The sequence below is a fragment of the Copidosoma floridanum genome, unplaced genomic scaffold (genome assembly GCF_036245765.1).
Source record: "Copidosoma floridanum isolate Cflo_tuat_1 unplaced genomic scaffold, Cflo_Japanese_pri ptg000013l, whole genome shotgun sequence".
Classification (NCBI taxonomy): domain Eukaryota; kingdom Metazoa; phylum Arthropoda; class Insecta; order Hymenoptera; family Encyrtidae; genus Copidosoma; species Copidosoma floridanum.
In genome coordinates, this window is record NW_028321890.1 from 27,631,622 (window position 1) to 27,648,044 (window position 16,423).

A 16,423-nucleotide genomic window follows, 5' to 3' on the forward strand; every position below is an offset into this window, starting at 1 on the left:
TTCTAAATTCGGACTCTGCGGCTGTAATAGGATACTCGAAAAGTGATCGGAGCACGCGGACGAATATTTCTCGGACTCCTCTTTACGTGCATTCTCCGGGTCCTTGTAACATTATATTCCGACGTCTCGTTCTCGCCCTCCTTGCCTTATATATATATATATATATACGTGTACTCTCTGGTTTTGCCAAATTAGAAACGAAAAAAAAGGAGTAAGGGAACTGCACTTGGTTTGGGTGGTCCTCGTACCCGCGGGAGTCGATCTCAAGACGAGGTATGAAATCGCATTACCGGCAAACCGACACGCCGTGACGAATTTTCCTTTGTGCGCCATACGCGCCCCTGCATCTGTACAATGTTTACGATCGAGTTTCGTGTTTTTACGAGTACGTGCAAAAAAAAACTCTCTTTTTTTCTTCATTCTGTCATTTGTCGAATCCGCATGAGTAGATAAGTTGACCGATGATTCACCAGCTAAGAGTGTGCATTTTAACGATCGAATTGGCTTATTTGTGTAATTAATTTAGATGGCGATTGGCGATGACGCGAGTACGCGATGCCAATCAGCCCTGATCAAGTCGTTCGTTTCGCAGAAAAATTAAGGAAGAGGAAAAACACGCCGCGTAGCCCCTTACGTGTAGACGACGCATATGCATATACGAGGACAATGAAAGTTTATGTCTCCGCGAGGTTAAAGGAGAGAGGGAGAAAAAAAAAGGGGGAAATAAGTGTAAGAAAGGGAGGCTCCTCCTTTTGGGCTTGTTACGGGCGCTCGTTAAACACGTTAATGTCTCCCGAAATATTGGCAAAAATGCAGGTGCGCGCCGTAAAAGCCCCCGCGCGTCCATACACGCCGACCACACCGCGAGAGCGTACACCCTTCGTTCTGTTTTTTTTTTTTTTTTTTTTTCTTTTCGTTCCTCTTTCCTTCTCTCCTCCCGTCCTTTATTACTATTTTTATTACTCTTCTTGTTTACACTTTACTGCCACTCTTTTTTCCCCCCCTCGGGCTCACGAGCTTATGTTGTAGGCAATAGACTTTTTGGCTTCTCTTTAAATTATACATGCGTTTTTTCCGCTTTACGGCACTTTTTTTTGCCCCCCCCCCCTTTTCAACTTTCCCACCAACAGAAGCAATTGTTATCAGTGCTGACAAATCGATTGCGCTTTGGTTGAAAAAATTTTCGAAATATACTCGACAGTGTAACCTCACAGTGGCGAGACGGCAGAGACGTATATATGCAATTCCCATCCATAAGCTCGCAAATAAGCAACACAGAGCAAACAAAAAGGGAAGGAGCATTAGGGCAAGCGCAAAAATAACGTTGGCACACAGCGACCATTATACGTACGCGCTTCAAAGGGTTGGGCGCGCGGGCATTAAAGTTCCCTCTCTCGGCCATTCCGCATTTCTGTCTCCTGCGCTGATGGCCAGCGTGCAAGGCGACTATATACTCCTCGGACGCGCCAAGGTGCTCACGGAGCACAGTGGGCACGAGGTTATGGGACTGCCGTTTGTGGCTGTGCTGGCTGTCGTCGTCCCCCGCGCGGGTGTATGCGTGAGAGCTAGTCATCCGCGGTGGCCATAAATCTCAGGCTATTAAGACGCTCGGCAGCGCGAGTGAATGCGCCCGAGGTTTGATAGCCCGTGTCCTCGTCGCAAAGCTCCCCTCCTTTCTCTCGTTCTTTTTTTACTGCAGAGTGTATATTATAGGCTATATTATCGTCTCGATGCTGGCTCTTATTTTCACGTGGCTTCCCTCCCTCTCACCCTCTGGCTTTTAAATTTCGGACCTGGCAAGGGTTTTGCGAATTTTCTCCGATGAATCGTTCGAACACAATCAACCAGCAAACACGTTTCTCGCTTCTGAAACCCCATCCTCACCGAGCTTTTTCTTAATCTCTCCTCCTCTACCTTAAAAATCAATTTAGCAAATCCCCCTTCTTACCACCCAATGTACACGAGGCTCGAGTTAAATTTGCACGGCACAGCTCTCGCGAAAAATGGTCCCGGGAGCGGAGGCGGGTGGAAATGAAAAGTGGGGGAGGAGAGGGTGATATTTAAATATTGTCGTCGGTGTGCGTCGAGGGGTTGCTAAGCGAGGGTCGCTTTGCTCGCACTGCGTTTACCGTAGACGTGGATAGGTTTATGTATATACACAATGTGCGAACAAACACTGGTTGGAAGGGCTTTTCTCAGGTCGCGGATTTCGGGAGTCAAATCCCTATCGGCGCTTCTGTCGGTTCGGGGTCGGGCGTATAGGGGGAGGAAAAAAAAAATTTCCTCGATAATATCTAATTTACCGTTCCGCTCGTGCCCCATTACTCTTCGGGTTGTCGGTTTTTCGTGCCTCGGGGCTGCTCTCTGTTGTTTACCTACTCGAGTCCTCGGGGATTTATGGATTTTGGTTGTATAGGAGTATAGGTGAACGGGATGTAATTATCGACCAACACCCCCAACGAAAGCTCCTTTGGCTAATTTGTGATTCGGTTTACTCGCGGATAACGAAGGATCCTACCGGCGTTTCGTTTAAATTTTGTGTACAAAGTTTTTTTTTTTTTTTTTTTTTTTCGTAAAAGTTAGCCGTACTCTCGCTTGGGACATTCCGTAAACACCGCGATGGGAATCTGTTGGTCGAGGAGAAAAAAAAAAGTACGGATAAGTATTTAATGGCCCGTACCTACGGGCAATCTTGCGTTTCGGTATTCCTGATTCTATACTCGAAGAACAATCGGTACGCCACGTAGCCTAATCATTGAATATTAATGATTGCTGCTTCTTCGGCATTTTCTTGGCCAACGACGCACATACCATCGGTGGATGCTATTTTCTGAATTCTTTTGTTTGCTTTGTTTGAGTTTCTTTCTTTTATTTCTTCTTTTTTTTTTTCCATAAATTCTCAAGCACTTTTACAACGCGCGTTAATGTTGAACCCTATACCATCGCGTGTCGACTCTATACACTGTAAAAATTGTATTTACCTCGAAAGACGCGCGAATTAATTGGAAAAACGCGTTTGGAAATCTGAATATCAAATTACAGCCGTACGCGATGTACGTATCAATATACCGAGAAGACATTTATCAAAAAAAATTTTTTTTTCCCCCTCCAAAAGGACAAAGACAACTCGAGAGCTTCTATTACGCGAAGCGTGTGATATACAGCTCGAGCTCGTTTTAATATAGACGGCCGTTAATTGTATCAATTATTAACGAGCCAGAGCGAGAGATTCGCGTGCAGCCCTCTTCTACCGACGGTTATCGATGCCCCAGTGATTTACGTCTCCTCCGCCGCGTTTCTGCGCCTCCTCCTCCTCGTACTCTTTCACGACCTTCCCTTTCTCCATACATATGCACACAGCTCAATCACATATATACGCATCGCGGCTCGAACAATTCGTCCGATGACTTCATTATTTCCATTCGACGCCTCGCTCGCTCGTTAATTATGCACACGCGCCTTTGTCATTCATGAGGCTGAAGAGATTAGCACTTGGCGCGAGAGTCTAGTCGCTCTGTTTACACTTTTCGATAATGTATTAGACAGATGTACTACTCTCTTTCGTACATGCTACATATAACATATATACATATATATAATTATTCACGCAAATCAACTCGTCGATTGTCTCGTGAATTTTTCACGCCCACACGCGTAACTCCTACTACATGTGTATACATCTCGGCCGATGATAACGATAATCTCGGTGTATCCGTGTACTACCGGAAGTCCCGATCTTTACGCGCCGGATTCACGGAGCTTGAATTATTCATGATCATAAACGCCGGACGTATAGTCGATTTTGTTTTTTCTTTCATTTCGGAAATGATCGATCGGCAATCGGGAGATCGTTAAAACATGAACACTCGGTTACGTGAAATTAAAATCAATATTTGCAAAACCGCAGCCTTTCCCTTGGATTAATAGAGTTGCACTTGAAACAAAAAACAAAAAAATGACTTTACACGTGTGTGGGAAAAGAGGAGGATCAGGGGGCGGAACAGCAAAAACAACGACCAACATCGGATGATGTTAATCTCGAATCGGCGCGGCTACCATACCTCCGTGTGCGCATTAATCTCGCGCATGCATCGCGTGTACTATAACGGGGGGGTGGGGGGGGGGGGGGTGCGAGCTCGCACACCATCTCTTCCGCGCTTTCGCGCTTTTTTCCCGTTGATGGCGGCTCCTCGACCTTATTTTCTTTTTCCGCGTCTCGCCTTCCGCGACCACTTGTGCGTGCGCAGACGCGCTTAATTAATATCACCCGCGAAAAGCTCGCTGACTGATGTGGGACGGCAAAAAGGGGGTGAGGCACTGAAGGCGAGATTGAGGAGCCGCGCAACGCGTAAGAAGTGATGCTCGGACATAGAGGAGACATTGTGCGAGTGGTGCCGGCTGTGGGTGGCTCGTAGTGGGGCCCTTCTTTTGGCTCCCGCGAGTCTCTCCTTCTCGAGTCCCCTTTACGTCGCGATGTGCCACGGATAAGCTCTATGCGAGTGCGAGGCCTTTGTGCCTCGGGTTGATTTTTTTTTTTTTTTTTTTTTTTTTTTTCTTCAGAGGGCACTTGTCGCGAAACTCGAATATTTTTTATACAAAAAAAAAAAAAAAAAAAAAAAATAGGGTGACACCGACGAACAAGAGTGAATTTCGAATTTTCGTCACGCTCCACGCGCGCACCGATCGGTGGGCCGAAGCTTTTTGTCCATCAGCGCCCGCAATGTGGCATCAGCTGCCCCATGTGCGCTCCAGAGTGGCGATTCTCGGTGTATTAAAATCCGCGTCGTCACTTTCGGCACATATACCTACACTTGGCTCGCGATAGCATCGCCGCTCGCAAGAAAGACGCTCGCCGGCAGCTTGAAGTGTACATATTATATACACACATGCGCCCCTTTGGCGCTCAGTATAATGTGATGGACTGTACTCGGGCCACTCGGGCTCGTCGGGATTCTTCCTCCTCTTGCAGGTTTTATTTTTCTTTGGCTAGAGTTTTTTTTACTGCTCTCTTCTGCCCCGATCGCGGTTAGCATCGGCCGACGCCTCGTGCATTACCTGCGAAGCCGCAGTCGCCGTCTGCGCGTTCGAAAATGAGGCTCTCGATTTACATCCCTCCGCACACCGCAACCATTAAAATAAAAGGGGGAGGACCGGGAGGTTATTTTTCGGCGTCTAAGAGTACATCTTTACTTTCAACAAGTTAATATTTCGTTGGCTGGTAAAAAAAGATATATTTTTACTCGTACTACCAATAAATTTACCGCCAGTGTTTGTCTACAATTTTTACGGACTCGCTTTTGTGCAGTAAAAAAAAAGTGCGAAGAAAATCCATTCACGCGAATCTCTGTATAATCTAATTATCGAAGTGCAAAGTAACAATCAGCATAGCACAAATACAGAGTTGATTAATTAAAAATTGACCATTGCAGTGCTTATACTTATGGTGCCCTCCGTACGACTCTGATCACAAGTAAAATAATAATAAAAGAAAAGAGAAGGAAAAGAGTTTAATATCAGGGGCAGCAAGTATACAGCACCTCTTGTCTCCCGTAATGGAGCAATAAAATTGCCAATAAAGTTTCAGTCCAACGTATACAGACCGAGCACAGTATACTACGGTTGAAAGTAGCAAACAAGCCATCACGCGGGGAGAGACAACTTCCCACCACGTCCCTCCCAAAGCGGTGCGAATCGATCAAAGCCGCGAAAGAGAAAGATCCCGTGTACGGACACGGCGTAAAAGACTCGTCCTTGCTTGCTTATCGTTTTCTCCTTCCTTTTATGCGTTTAATTGATCGCGAGAGGACGCGGCTGCCGTGCGTGCGAGTGTATTCAGCGAGAGATAAGGGCAGGGGAAAGAGTTTGGCTCATTAATTAAAATAATGACGAGCGCCTTTCACGGCAACGCGACCCAACGAACAACTCGCTCGCGGTTCTGTGGGAGCCCAGTGTCGCCTACAGCGCGAAATGACGAGTACCTGGCAAAGATTTACGAGGCGACACGTTATAAAATAAACCTGCTTGCGCTACGAGTGTGTATATACAATTGTTTTAAAAAATATCACTGGTTTCGTGATTTCCAATTTTTATCATAATTATCGCGCACCTATAGGTTCCTCGTTGCTGTTAACATTAATCATATTGTGAAATGCAAATGATATTTCTGTGAATTCAATGCTTTCGTTTTTTTTGTTCCAGATGGTTCAAGCGATCCAAGTACTCCGGTTTCACCTCCTCGAGCTTGAAAAGGTAAGCACGTACATTATATCTACAGCACACATATACATATATTTTTCACCGTAAAAATCAGCGCAGCCTTTTCCTCGGCTCAAAAAGGAGAAACTCCTCGATCGCGTCGGGGGATAATCGCCGCGTAGAGCGGGTCACTCGCCGTGGTGGGCAACAAAAACAACCTCGGGTGTTGTACACACGGCGAGGATCAGATTTTACACCTGGGAAACGACGACGACTCGGTATATACACGGGTTATTATGACTCTCGCGGGCAATTTTCCGTAATTGTAGTGAAAGCTCTCGGAGAGAAGGTAGGGGGAAAATTTGTCTTTTCCTCGACTCGGCGCCTGCATGGCTGTCCTTTTTAGGCCCAACGAGCTCGATGGTCGGGTCCGCGAGTGCAGATATCCGAGAGCGCGGTGATTTAGCTGTCCGATGATGGGCGGCCGAGAACCAGCGAGGAAATTGCCCGTAGCCTGTGTTTTCTAGCTCGAACTCGCGCGTATTCCTTTCTTCCCGTGTGTTTTTCACGGGTATTTTTCACGGCCCAAGATACAGAGACTCGGGTGTATAGGTAAGACTCGCGCGAGCTGACGTAGAGCTATGAAAGTCGCTCTAAATTTTTTTCATTATCACCCAACGATCTGGTGGTAATTTTTCATAATTCAGTAAAAATAAGATTGGGCAAGGCTGTGGCGCAATTTATCGTGTAAGAAATGGCAGACATCCATCGCATTTCCATCGAAACGATGGCGGCAGCCAATGGGCGAGTTGGTTGGAAGGCCCCTCGGCGTCCTATATGCACCCGCTCCTTCTCTCGGGACGCGTCGTGCAATTTAGTAGCAATTTTCCTCATTTGCGGACCGATTACGGAGGCCCTCCCCGACGCAACCTATAATATACCCGCCTGCCCTCCGGGCGAGGATTTAACCATCCCTGCGAGCCTCGCCTCTCTCGTTTCTGCCCCTCCTTTTTTTCCCTCCGCATTTTATGCAACGCAGCACCTGTGCATCAAGTGTTCCGCGGCTCGAGGCTGCGTGTGTATCTGTACGCATCGCAAGCGCTTCTACGTATGTGTATATACTTAAACGTGCAAGCTGCGGCTATTCGGGACGATTTATATTTCGAGTGCAGCGGCCATCTTTTCTATTCCCGACTCTGGCGACCGAGTCGATAATAGAAGCGGCACGAGCTCCACTGACCCTAAAATGCGCGCTCCGCCGGCTGTGGCCACATGCAAACAGGCCTACCCCCGAGTTATGCTGATTTCTCATCGATGCTTTCGAATGGGTCTACCTTTTTTTTTTTTTTTTTTTTTATTTATTTGTTCATCGATAGACAATAGGTATTACAAATTTTCCCAAATTAACTGATTAAACTCTGAAAACGTATCCGAGATTTGTAGTGGTTTTTTATTTAGTATTAAAAACAACGCGCAAGCGCAGCCTATAGGTATATGCACATCGGTCGACTGTACACGTCCCCTCGTTACAATGTCTAAATTGATGGGCTATGCAAAGCAGTGGTCGAACGGCAAGAGCAAAGCGAGCCTCTCTCTCTCTCTCGTTGTTCCTTTGGTGCATCTGCTCGTAGGTATGTGTATACAGGTACGCAGGTATATACGTTTAGTATAACGACAGCCGCGCGATCGGGGGAGCGCGGCGCGGTAATGAAGATGAAAAGCGTCCCTCGATGCGTCCGTCGTTCTCACCGTAAGGACAACAGCCACGTTAGCATCAGCCGAGATTCCACGAATACCTGAGAGTCCGGGCTCCTTTGCTGATGTGCACACGCATACATACACGGCCGCCGGTTACGCCGATCGCGCGCATTAGCATAATTACGCATGGCTCTCTCGGGGGAGTCTCTCCTCTCCTCTTGTGTATACATAAATGCACGCGCGGAGCCTTGACTCGTCGAGGGCGAGTTCGGACGATCCGTGGGTCTCCTGTTGGAGGTATGTGGTGCACCGACTTCTCCTTGAAGGGTAAATTTCTTACGGGGAGGACACTGGTGCAGCGCAACAAACTGGCTCTCTAAGCGCTCTTGGGGCCCGATCTCGTTAGAGTCACCCCTGTCGTTTGCATCCACTTCGCGCCGTACTGCAGCGTTCAAGCAATACGGCCCAAAAGTGTCCTCCTTTCCTCTTATCGTGGATGAGCATTTCCCATCCTCGAGCTGACGTCTCGATCGCCGCTGTCTTAAATGTGTACCGCGCAGTCAACGCCTGCCTTGGAAACAAACGGGTGCGACGCACATAGATTTATCAAGAACACCCTCCCCCTCTCTCTCTTCGATTATCATTCGAGAATTTATGCAAGTACTCGCGTGTATTACGTTTTGGATGATTTATTCACCGGAGAAATTAATAGTAGTTGTTAACACATCGAGTGCCGGTGATTCATCACGCGAGATGTAATGTGCTCCGATGTTTGCTCAACAACATTGTGTGTACTCGACAAAGCTACGTATACATGGAGTGCTGTCAGCGTTATACACTTGTCCTGGTTTGCGCACGGATTTTTCACGAAAAAGTTGACGGAACTGTGCGTAAAATTAGTGCTTCTCCGGTCGTTGTGTAGATACCTACCTACTGCGATTCAATTACCAGAGACACCCGTATGTAACGTTGCGGTTCGCAAGGGTGCGCAGCCGAAGCCAAGCGGGGGGGCAACGATCGTTTTGAAAGGCAAACGGCGACGAGAGATACTTTAACCTCGACGAGAGGGAAAACCACCCCGGAGTGTCGTACGTGCATGTATATATGCGCCAGCACCGATACCTTTATATTACATCGAGCTTGGAAGGAGAGGCCCATTGTCCTCGGAAATGGGGTGCTCCCTTTTCTTTCTCTCTCTCTCGGTCCTCGTTCTTCCTCGAGAGACGCTCGTATACGACCGTGTACGAATTCGAAGGGTGGAAATAAGAGGGGGATGAGGATCCGATAGTTTGCGCGGGAAACGCGAGCTTTGGTTGTAGCTTGCGAAAATTTTGGGTCAATTTCTAAGGGCATGGCCAGAGGGGTGGGTACCGCGAATGGGGCGAGACAGATTTTAGAAAGCAAATAGCACGGTACAGGAGGGTGTACAGGGAGAGGAGCTAAAACTCCTCCTTCTCGTCTCTCTAAACTGCGCCATTCTCTCGACATAGGGCAAATGACGCGAGCTTTTTCGTCCACGTTGCATTTGCCGCTCCTCTCGGGGACGTTCGATGATATTTTCCTCTCCACGTTGGCATTGGTATGAAAAAAAAGGGACCCTCCGAGCGTTGCTTCGAGTGCTTACCTACTTCTTCCGCGCCACGTAACGGGGCTGTGTCTCGTTATTCTCGGAACATATATTACAAGACGGGCTCAACTCGCTCGGCTAAATATATATATACGTGTGTGTATATGAACCCGCGGCTACTTGCACTTCGCATGCCCCGCACACGATACACGATACACGTACAGAGAGTGCCGGGGGAAACTCCGGTGACACTACTACCCCTCTTGCTTGTTAAATCGGCTATAAAATGGGAATAATCTCGAGTTACACGCGACACTGGCTCAGGAAGTGTCGTCGTGGCCCGACCCTCCCCTCTTTTCTTCTTTTTTTTTATTTTAATCTCCTGGAAAGCGTCTTTTACGCTCGCGAATTCAAAGAAGTGCTCCGCTGCACACACACACACACACACACACATGAGTATCATACACGTGAGAGTTGGATATTTAACGAGCACACGTGGTGCACCAACGTACACCCTCGTGCCAAATGCCTTTATGCGCCAAATGATTTTCGAAAAATGTCGGTGCTCAACTCAAAAAAAAAAAAACACGCTCCGCTACCATGATACCATTGATGCAAGCGAAACGTATTGGTTTCACGGGCATCGTCTAATAACAAGATGGTCGGGCCGTGTGGCAACAGGGGTACAGGTGTCCAAAAAGACAAGCCTTAAACCCACACGCTCCTTCTCCTCCTCGTACACATATTTTGGTCGCTGCAAGCGCAGTAAGTCAATCTGGCCAACCGATGCCGTAGCTCTCGTTTCACGATGTTTTTTCCATCCTCCGCGTGGCATCCACAACAGCTGTAGCATCCGCCCGCAGAGTGAGAAAAAGAGACAGATCTGGCTGTGCTTAGGCATGTGTATATATGTGTAGCCTCCCCACGTGTGATTCTCTCTGGGTGCGACCTTGAGAAATTTTTGGCCCTCGCCAGCAACACTCCCCTCTCTCGACGTGTATCCAGTTACCCGCGAGATCGTCGCCTTTTTCTCTCTTTCGCTCGCTGGTGAGTGTGTGTCGCAGCCTGATGGGACACTATTCTTGCCAACTACATCCTGTCGAAGAGCACAGCATCATAAATCGGCTCTCTCTCTCTCTCCCCCTTTCCTCGGATTTTCGCCCCTTTACTTTTATTTCGCGCTTCCTAGTTGGTGTGATATGCACGAGCAGAGCTTTATATATATTCGGGTCACCGATGCTGCCTGTGTCTCTGGATCACGTGTCAAGAACTGGCTCGGTGAAGTGCGCAGGGGTGCAGAGGTGTTGAATGACTCCACCCGTGTAACTATGCGTACGCATAGCGAACCGGGTGCCAGCCATAAGTGTATCCGTGCCCAGCTCGACTCATCGTCACGAGTTTCGCCCTCGGCGGTGACGAGCAGTCGACTTTCTCGTGATTCCTGAGATGTGACTCCGGCTGCGGAAGAGCTAGGGGCGTACATGGGCATTTTCTGCAACTCGAGCTTGCTCAGCGGAACGTGATACGAGGAGCAGGGCCAGGGGGGGGGGGCTGAAAAGTCGATCGGATTCCCGGAAGCGAAACCGATCCCTCGGGACTTTGCGTGCTTGATCAATGACTTCCTCCTCCTCACCCACCGACCTCGTGGATAATACACACGCCACCCACCCTTGACTGTGGTGTACAGGCCACTATCTCTTCTCTATACCTACGTGTGTACTGTGCGGAACAGCGTATACGCGCTTTTTGGCAGCTCCGAGTCAATGGGCTCTTTCTCTCTCTCTCTCTCTCTTTGCTGGGCTTAGATTTATTTCAGTGTTCACCCTCGGGACTACGAGAGGACCTTTTTTTTTTTTTTTCATTTTGAAAACGCGTCGTTTAACTTTCCGGACAATTACGCTAATTGATTAGAAGGTTCGAGGCGTTTCATTTAGACAGATGGCTCGGCGATGATTTATTAAAATAACAACATATAGATACCTATACGAAAGGAATCGTAAATATATTTGTACCCTCGTGAACTCTTTCCTTTTTTTTTTTTTTGTGCAATCGAAACGTCGTTATAGGATCTATTTTGCTCGTTAGGTACTTCCAAGGAAGCTTTACCGGCTATCGGTCGGCGTTTCGGTGCTACTCCTTTTCTCCCTCTCGGCGTATCCAATTTTAACCAGTTCGGCTTGTGGTCCTTTGCTCGGCTCCTATTGCCACCACTGCTGCTCTTGCGTTGTTTTCTGTTCTGCTTTTTCGGCAGCGTTGCGAACTAGGGTCTAGTTGTTCGCGCTGCATTGTATTACTCGCAGTGGCAGCGGTGGCTTTGGACCTCCAAACGAAAGTCCCACTGTCGTTACTCCTCCTCCGACTTGGCAAAAGGGACGCTGCGACAGTTCGCTTCACACTCGAGCGGAAGTAACGAACTCGTTCGACCCAAGTCATTCTTCTTTTCCGTGCACGTGGATTTTTTTATTTAAATCCAATCTAGTGCAAATGTACTCCGTTGACTTTGCCCATCTGAAAGCAGTACTCTATATATCGTTGCGATCCCTTTCTGTACTTCTTCAATTTTTTTTCCTTCTTCGGTCTCAGCGATGACTTTTCGGGAATATTGTCACTTTATCCTTCCGTTGGTCTTCGACCTCTTTCATCACCTCTGAAAAATCCTCTTTTTTATCGTTTTGTATCCATGATACCTGATTCCAGGTTTTATCTCGAGAATCACCCATTGATACGAGCATGACCTTCGAGCCTTTGTTATCCTTGGAATGGTGTAACGCCTTTAGCGGTAGAGCGAACAAGTCACAATACATCCAACTAGGTTTGTTGTCCACTTGTCACAAATCATGAGCTCAAATCACTCGAGAATTGAAGGGAGAGATCCTTCGCCAGGACCAGGCTCGCTTGTGAAATGCGCACCTTCTTAAAGATACCACAAAGCACAAAATGTAGCCGATACGATGCCATACATATGCACAAGCAAAAGATGTTTATCTATAGAAACGCGCCAAGTATTGCCATGGATATACCCACCTAAGCGTAAAAACGGCACATCGACTCTGAATCCTATACATCGAGGGTATATAATATACGTTTGTGATACGCTTCGCAGGTCTTGCGACATCATGCGCAATTATTCTCCCTCGACGGCAGTTCTCCTGCTCTCCTCCGTCGATGCCTTGCAAATATACACAACTTGCAGCCCCACATCCACACACATGTATACGTGTAACCAAACCAAAGGGAAGTATGTATTTATACGTGCGGAGAACAACAAACGGAGCGCGATCGACGTTATTGACCGGCGATCGAGAGATTTGCTGGACTCGGTTTCCCTATTGCATGTAAATATCCATGGGGAGATGCGGAGGGATATGTGTACACGTATAGACTCACAAAGCGGTAGTTGGCTCTTTCGTTGTCTTTGTGTGTATATTATTATATTCCCATGTATATGTCTTCTGTGAGAATACACATGAGAGCGCATACGCGCGAGCAGGACGAGTATATATACGGAGGATGAAGAGAGAAGACGCGCGGAGAAGAAGTATATGTACCGGGGATGGGAGGAAGGGAAGGAATAAAGGAGGACGCGATCATAACAACTCCCGGCTCTCCTCGCTCGTCGATTTACATATAACAAGTTGAAGATTTTTTTTTTTTTTTTTTTTTTTTTTCATTCGCTTATACAATTTTTCTAAGCCGATACGTACACCCAAGAGAGAGAGAGTCGCACGTAAAGTCGCTTTCCATATGGGATGGATATGAAGGAGAGGGGGAGTCGGGGGGAGGGCAATGCCTATGTGGCGCAGAGAAAGAAGGAGCGAGAAAGCCAGAAAGAAAGTTAAAAAACGAGCTAAGGAAGGGAAAAAAAAAGAGAGGGCGAAGGAACTGGTCCGAGGCAAGGGCGGGCTCGCTCGCGCAAGGGAAAAGAACGGGCTGGTATCATACATGTGTGTACGTATACACATGAGTGTGTGTGGCTGTCAGGCCTCATTTGCATACATAACATTCTGGTCGGCTGGACACCGGTCAGACCTCCTCTCCCTCCTCTTCTCTGCCCAGCTCATCTCTCCTGCTCCTCCCTCTGCTCTCGTCCCTTCTTCTTTGATGCTGCTCCTGATGCTGCCACGGCAGTCGCGGAGTATGGCATCCTCCTTTTTTTTCTTCCTTCCTGCGACTGATCTCGCTCTTCTGGATTTTTTGCGTCGATTCGGCGCGAGCGGCAGAAGCGGACCGACGACGACGGCCCCCAAAAAGGCCCTGCGACACAATCGGGCCCAAAGTAGTGGTAGTCGCAGTTGTAGTAGTTGAGCGTACGAGAGCAAGGAACAAGAAGTCCCGAGGTAAAAAGCAGCCGTCGCTCGTAAAAATTCCGCGTGTACCGCGATAAAAGAAACAGCAGCAAAGACGATTCGAAGAGAGAAAGAAAGACATGCCGCGGAATATACTCGTTACGCTCTTCTGTTGCTAAAAAATGCCTGCCAATTCATTCGCGCGGAGGCTGACTCGGGAGTAACGAATGGCTCGATAAATATTGATTATTTGTCATTTCGTGTGGCCTCATGCAACTTTCATGCGGAACGTCTCTTTTATACCGGTGGTCCTGTGCAAAATATGGCGTATACCCCCCCAAGTACACACGCCACGTATAATCACAAAGTCATACATATCTTTTATTTCAAATAGCTCACAATGTATTTTTTTTTTTTCTTACTCTTTTACTGCATAATACAATTGAAAAAAAAAAAAATGAATTTTTCAAGTTGATTAACGGATAATCGATTTGTGTTGACAGGTGCACGAGCTCTGCGACAACTTCTGCCACCGATACATAAGCTGTCTAAAGGGCAAAATGCCGATAGACCTGGTGATCGACGACAGAGAGAGTACGAAGCCACCCGAGTTGGGTAACGGCCTGGACGGCGGACCACGTAGCACCGCAGACAGCACCAGCCACACCGACGGGGCCAGCACGCCGGACGTCGTGAGTACCTCACCCACTTCCTCGTCTTATTATCCGCACGAAGCGATTACCCCCCACCATCACCACAGTCACCATAGCCACCATAGCCATGCCGCAGCCAGCCAAGCGAGTCCCCTGCAATTGCAGGCACAACACCAGGACAGCCATCACCACCACCATCACCACCACCACCATCAGCAGCAGCAGCAACAGCAACAACAGACATCGTCTGTCGTAGCACACCCAGTTACCCCCACTACCCCTCATTCGCCACAGCAAAACGGCCCAAGCCTGGCTCATAGCAATAATATCAACAACAATAATAATAATAATAATAGCAGCAACAACAATAACAACAACAATAATAATAATAATCATAGCAACAACAATAACACCACCACCACCGTTGTTACGTCCCCGAGTAGCGCCGCCACAACTCCCAACTCCCTAAAGCGTTCGCACCAACAGATGATGATGGCAGCCGCGATGGCGAGCACGCCGCACGCGGTCGCCGCGTCCGCGCCACCTGCGCACGCGCACGCCGCCCTCGCCGCCTATCACTCGGCCATCTATCCGTGTTCGTAATCGCCGCTGCCGCTCGCATTTCGCGCTTTTCATTCGTCGTTTCGCGCAACGTGACTTTGCTCATGAATTATCTATTATCCGTTGCTCTTTTACTTTGTTCATTGCTCGAGCTCACGTCTGCAGAGGATCGGCTTTTGCACCGTTGCTCGTCCACTTCGATATTTTTGTTATACTCTCGTTTCGAATTATTTTTTTAGGGGGGGGGGATGATAGACTTGGGCGCGCAGACACGCGGGACGAAGCAAACATACTGACGGATGCATCCTAGTCTCTTGTATACTTATTTCCTCATCTACACTGTCTCTGTTGGTTTGTATACTTGTCTTGGTTATCTCGATTGCGATGGTGTTCAAATTGTTTGTTTGTCTCTTTTATCGGAGGCCTGATCGTTGTCTCGTTTTTCGAAGCATCGATTAACAATGTATTATCTCAGATTCGGTTAAGAACATTCAAATCTGCTACTGTATACCACAGTATAGAGCCATGGAAACTTAACATCATTGTTATATTGTTGTTTTAGAGACTTGAATTTCCTTAGTCAGAAAACTTTCTTTGTAATACAACTCTTTATCATCTTTGTTCTGCGTCATCTTACATGTGATCGCTACTACCGCGTGGAGGTAATTAAAATGTACATATTTTTATTTAATCAAAGTATTCTTTCGATGACTCGAATAAAATATATACACTCTTTTCGTGAATTTCGATGATAATGTTCCTGTATCAAGTACTTATCAATGTTGCACTGTTACCTTGTCACCTCTAGACTTACACTTCTCTGTTGATTTTTCAATTTTTTTTTTTTTTTTTTTTTTTTTTTCTGTAACACTGTTTCAGTATGTGTTCACTGCTTCCATGTGCTGTACTATACTATTTTCTTTTTCATCTTCGTATGCATATTTGTACAGTTGTATCCGATTGTTGACTATTGTTTCATTGCTCCTCTGTATCCCCGCAAGTCTGCACGCTTTGTTCTCTCAATAGACGATCCTTCTTCGTGTTCACTGGAACGCGCATGCGAGTGATTCCCGATGCTTTTTTTTTCATTAATACATTTCGTTGAATATGAAAATGCTGAAAAAAACTGTACCGCGAGATCTTCTCACTTGAGAGTGAAGGAGGTGAAAACGAAAAAGAGAACGTCTATCGGAATCGGAGATTTCACTCGAATTTCTTCAAAGAGCAGGTCCATTATTTTCTCGCCAATTACAAAAATTTAAGCTATTGTCGGTCGAGAGCAAAGACGCGGTAATAGCGCAGCAAGCAAACGTGATATACGTAAAATAGAGTATACGTCGGATCTCAACGTTCCTCGTGATTGTATCCTCATTTACATTATCGGACGCAATTGTGACGCAAACCCCGAGAGCGGACAGCAATCGACGTACTCGTGTCGCGGTTTACGGTCATACTTTACTTTC

The 16,423-nt window shown here is 47.2% G+C and overlaps 1 protein-coding gene across 1 annotated transcript in view; it reads left to right on the plus strand.

Moving 5' to 3' along the window:
- The window catches only part of hth (Meis homeobox homothorax), a 380,124-nt gene that overhangs the window by 37,169 nt on the left and 326,532 nt on the right, over window positions 1-16,423 (plus strand). The window contains exons 5-6 of the mRNA XM_089590775.1: window positions 6,199-6,249; window positions 14,250-14,438. Of these exons, the coding sequence (XP_089446901.1) occupies window positions 6,199-6,249; window positions 14,250-14,438 (240 nt within the window). The remainder of the gene's footprint in view (window positions 1-6,198; window positions 6,250-14,249; window positions 14,439-16,423) is intronic.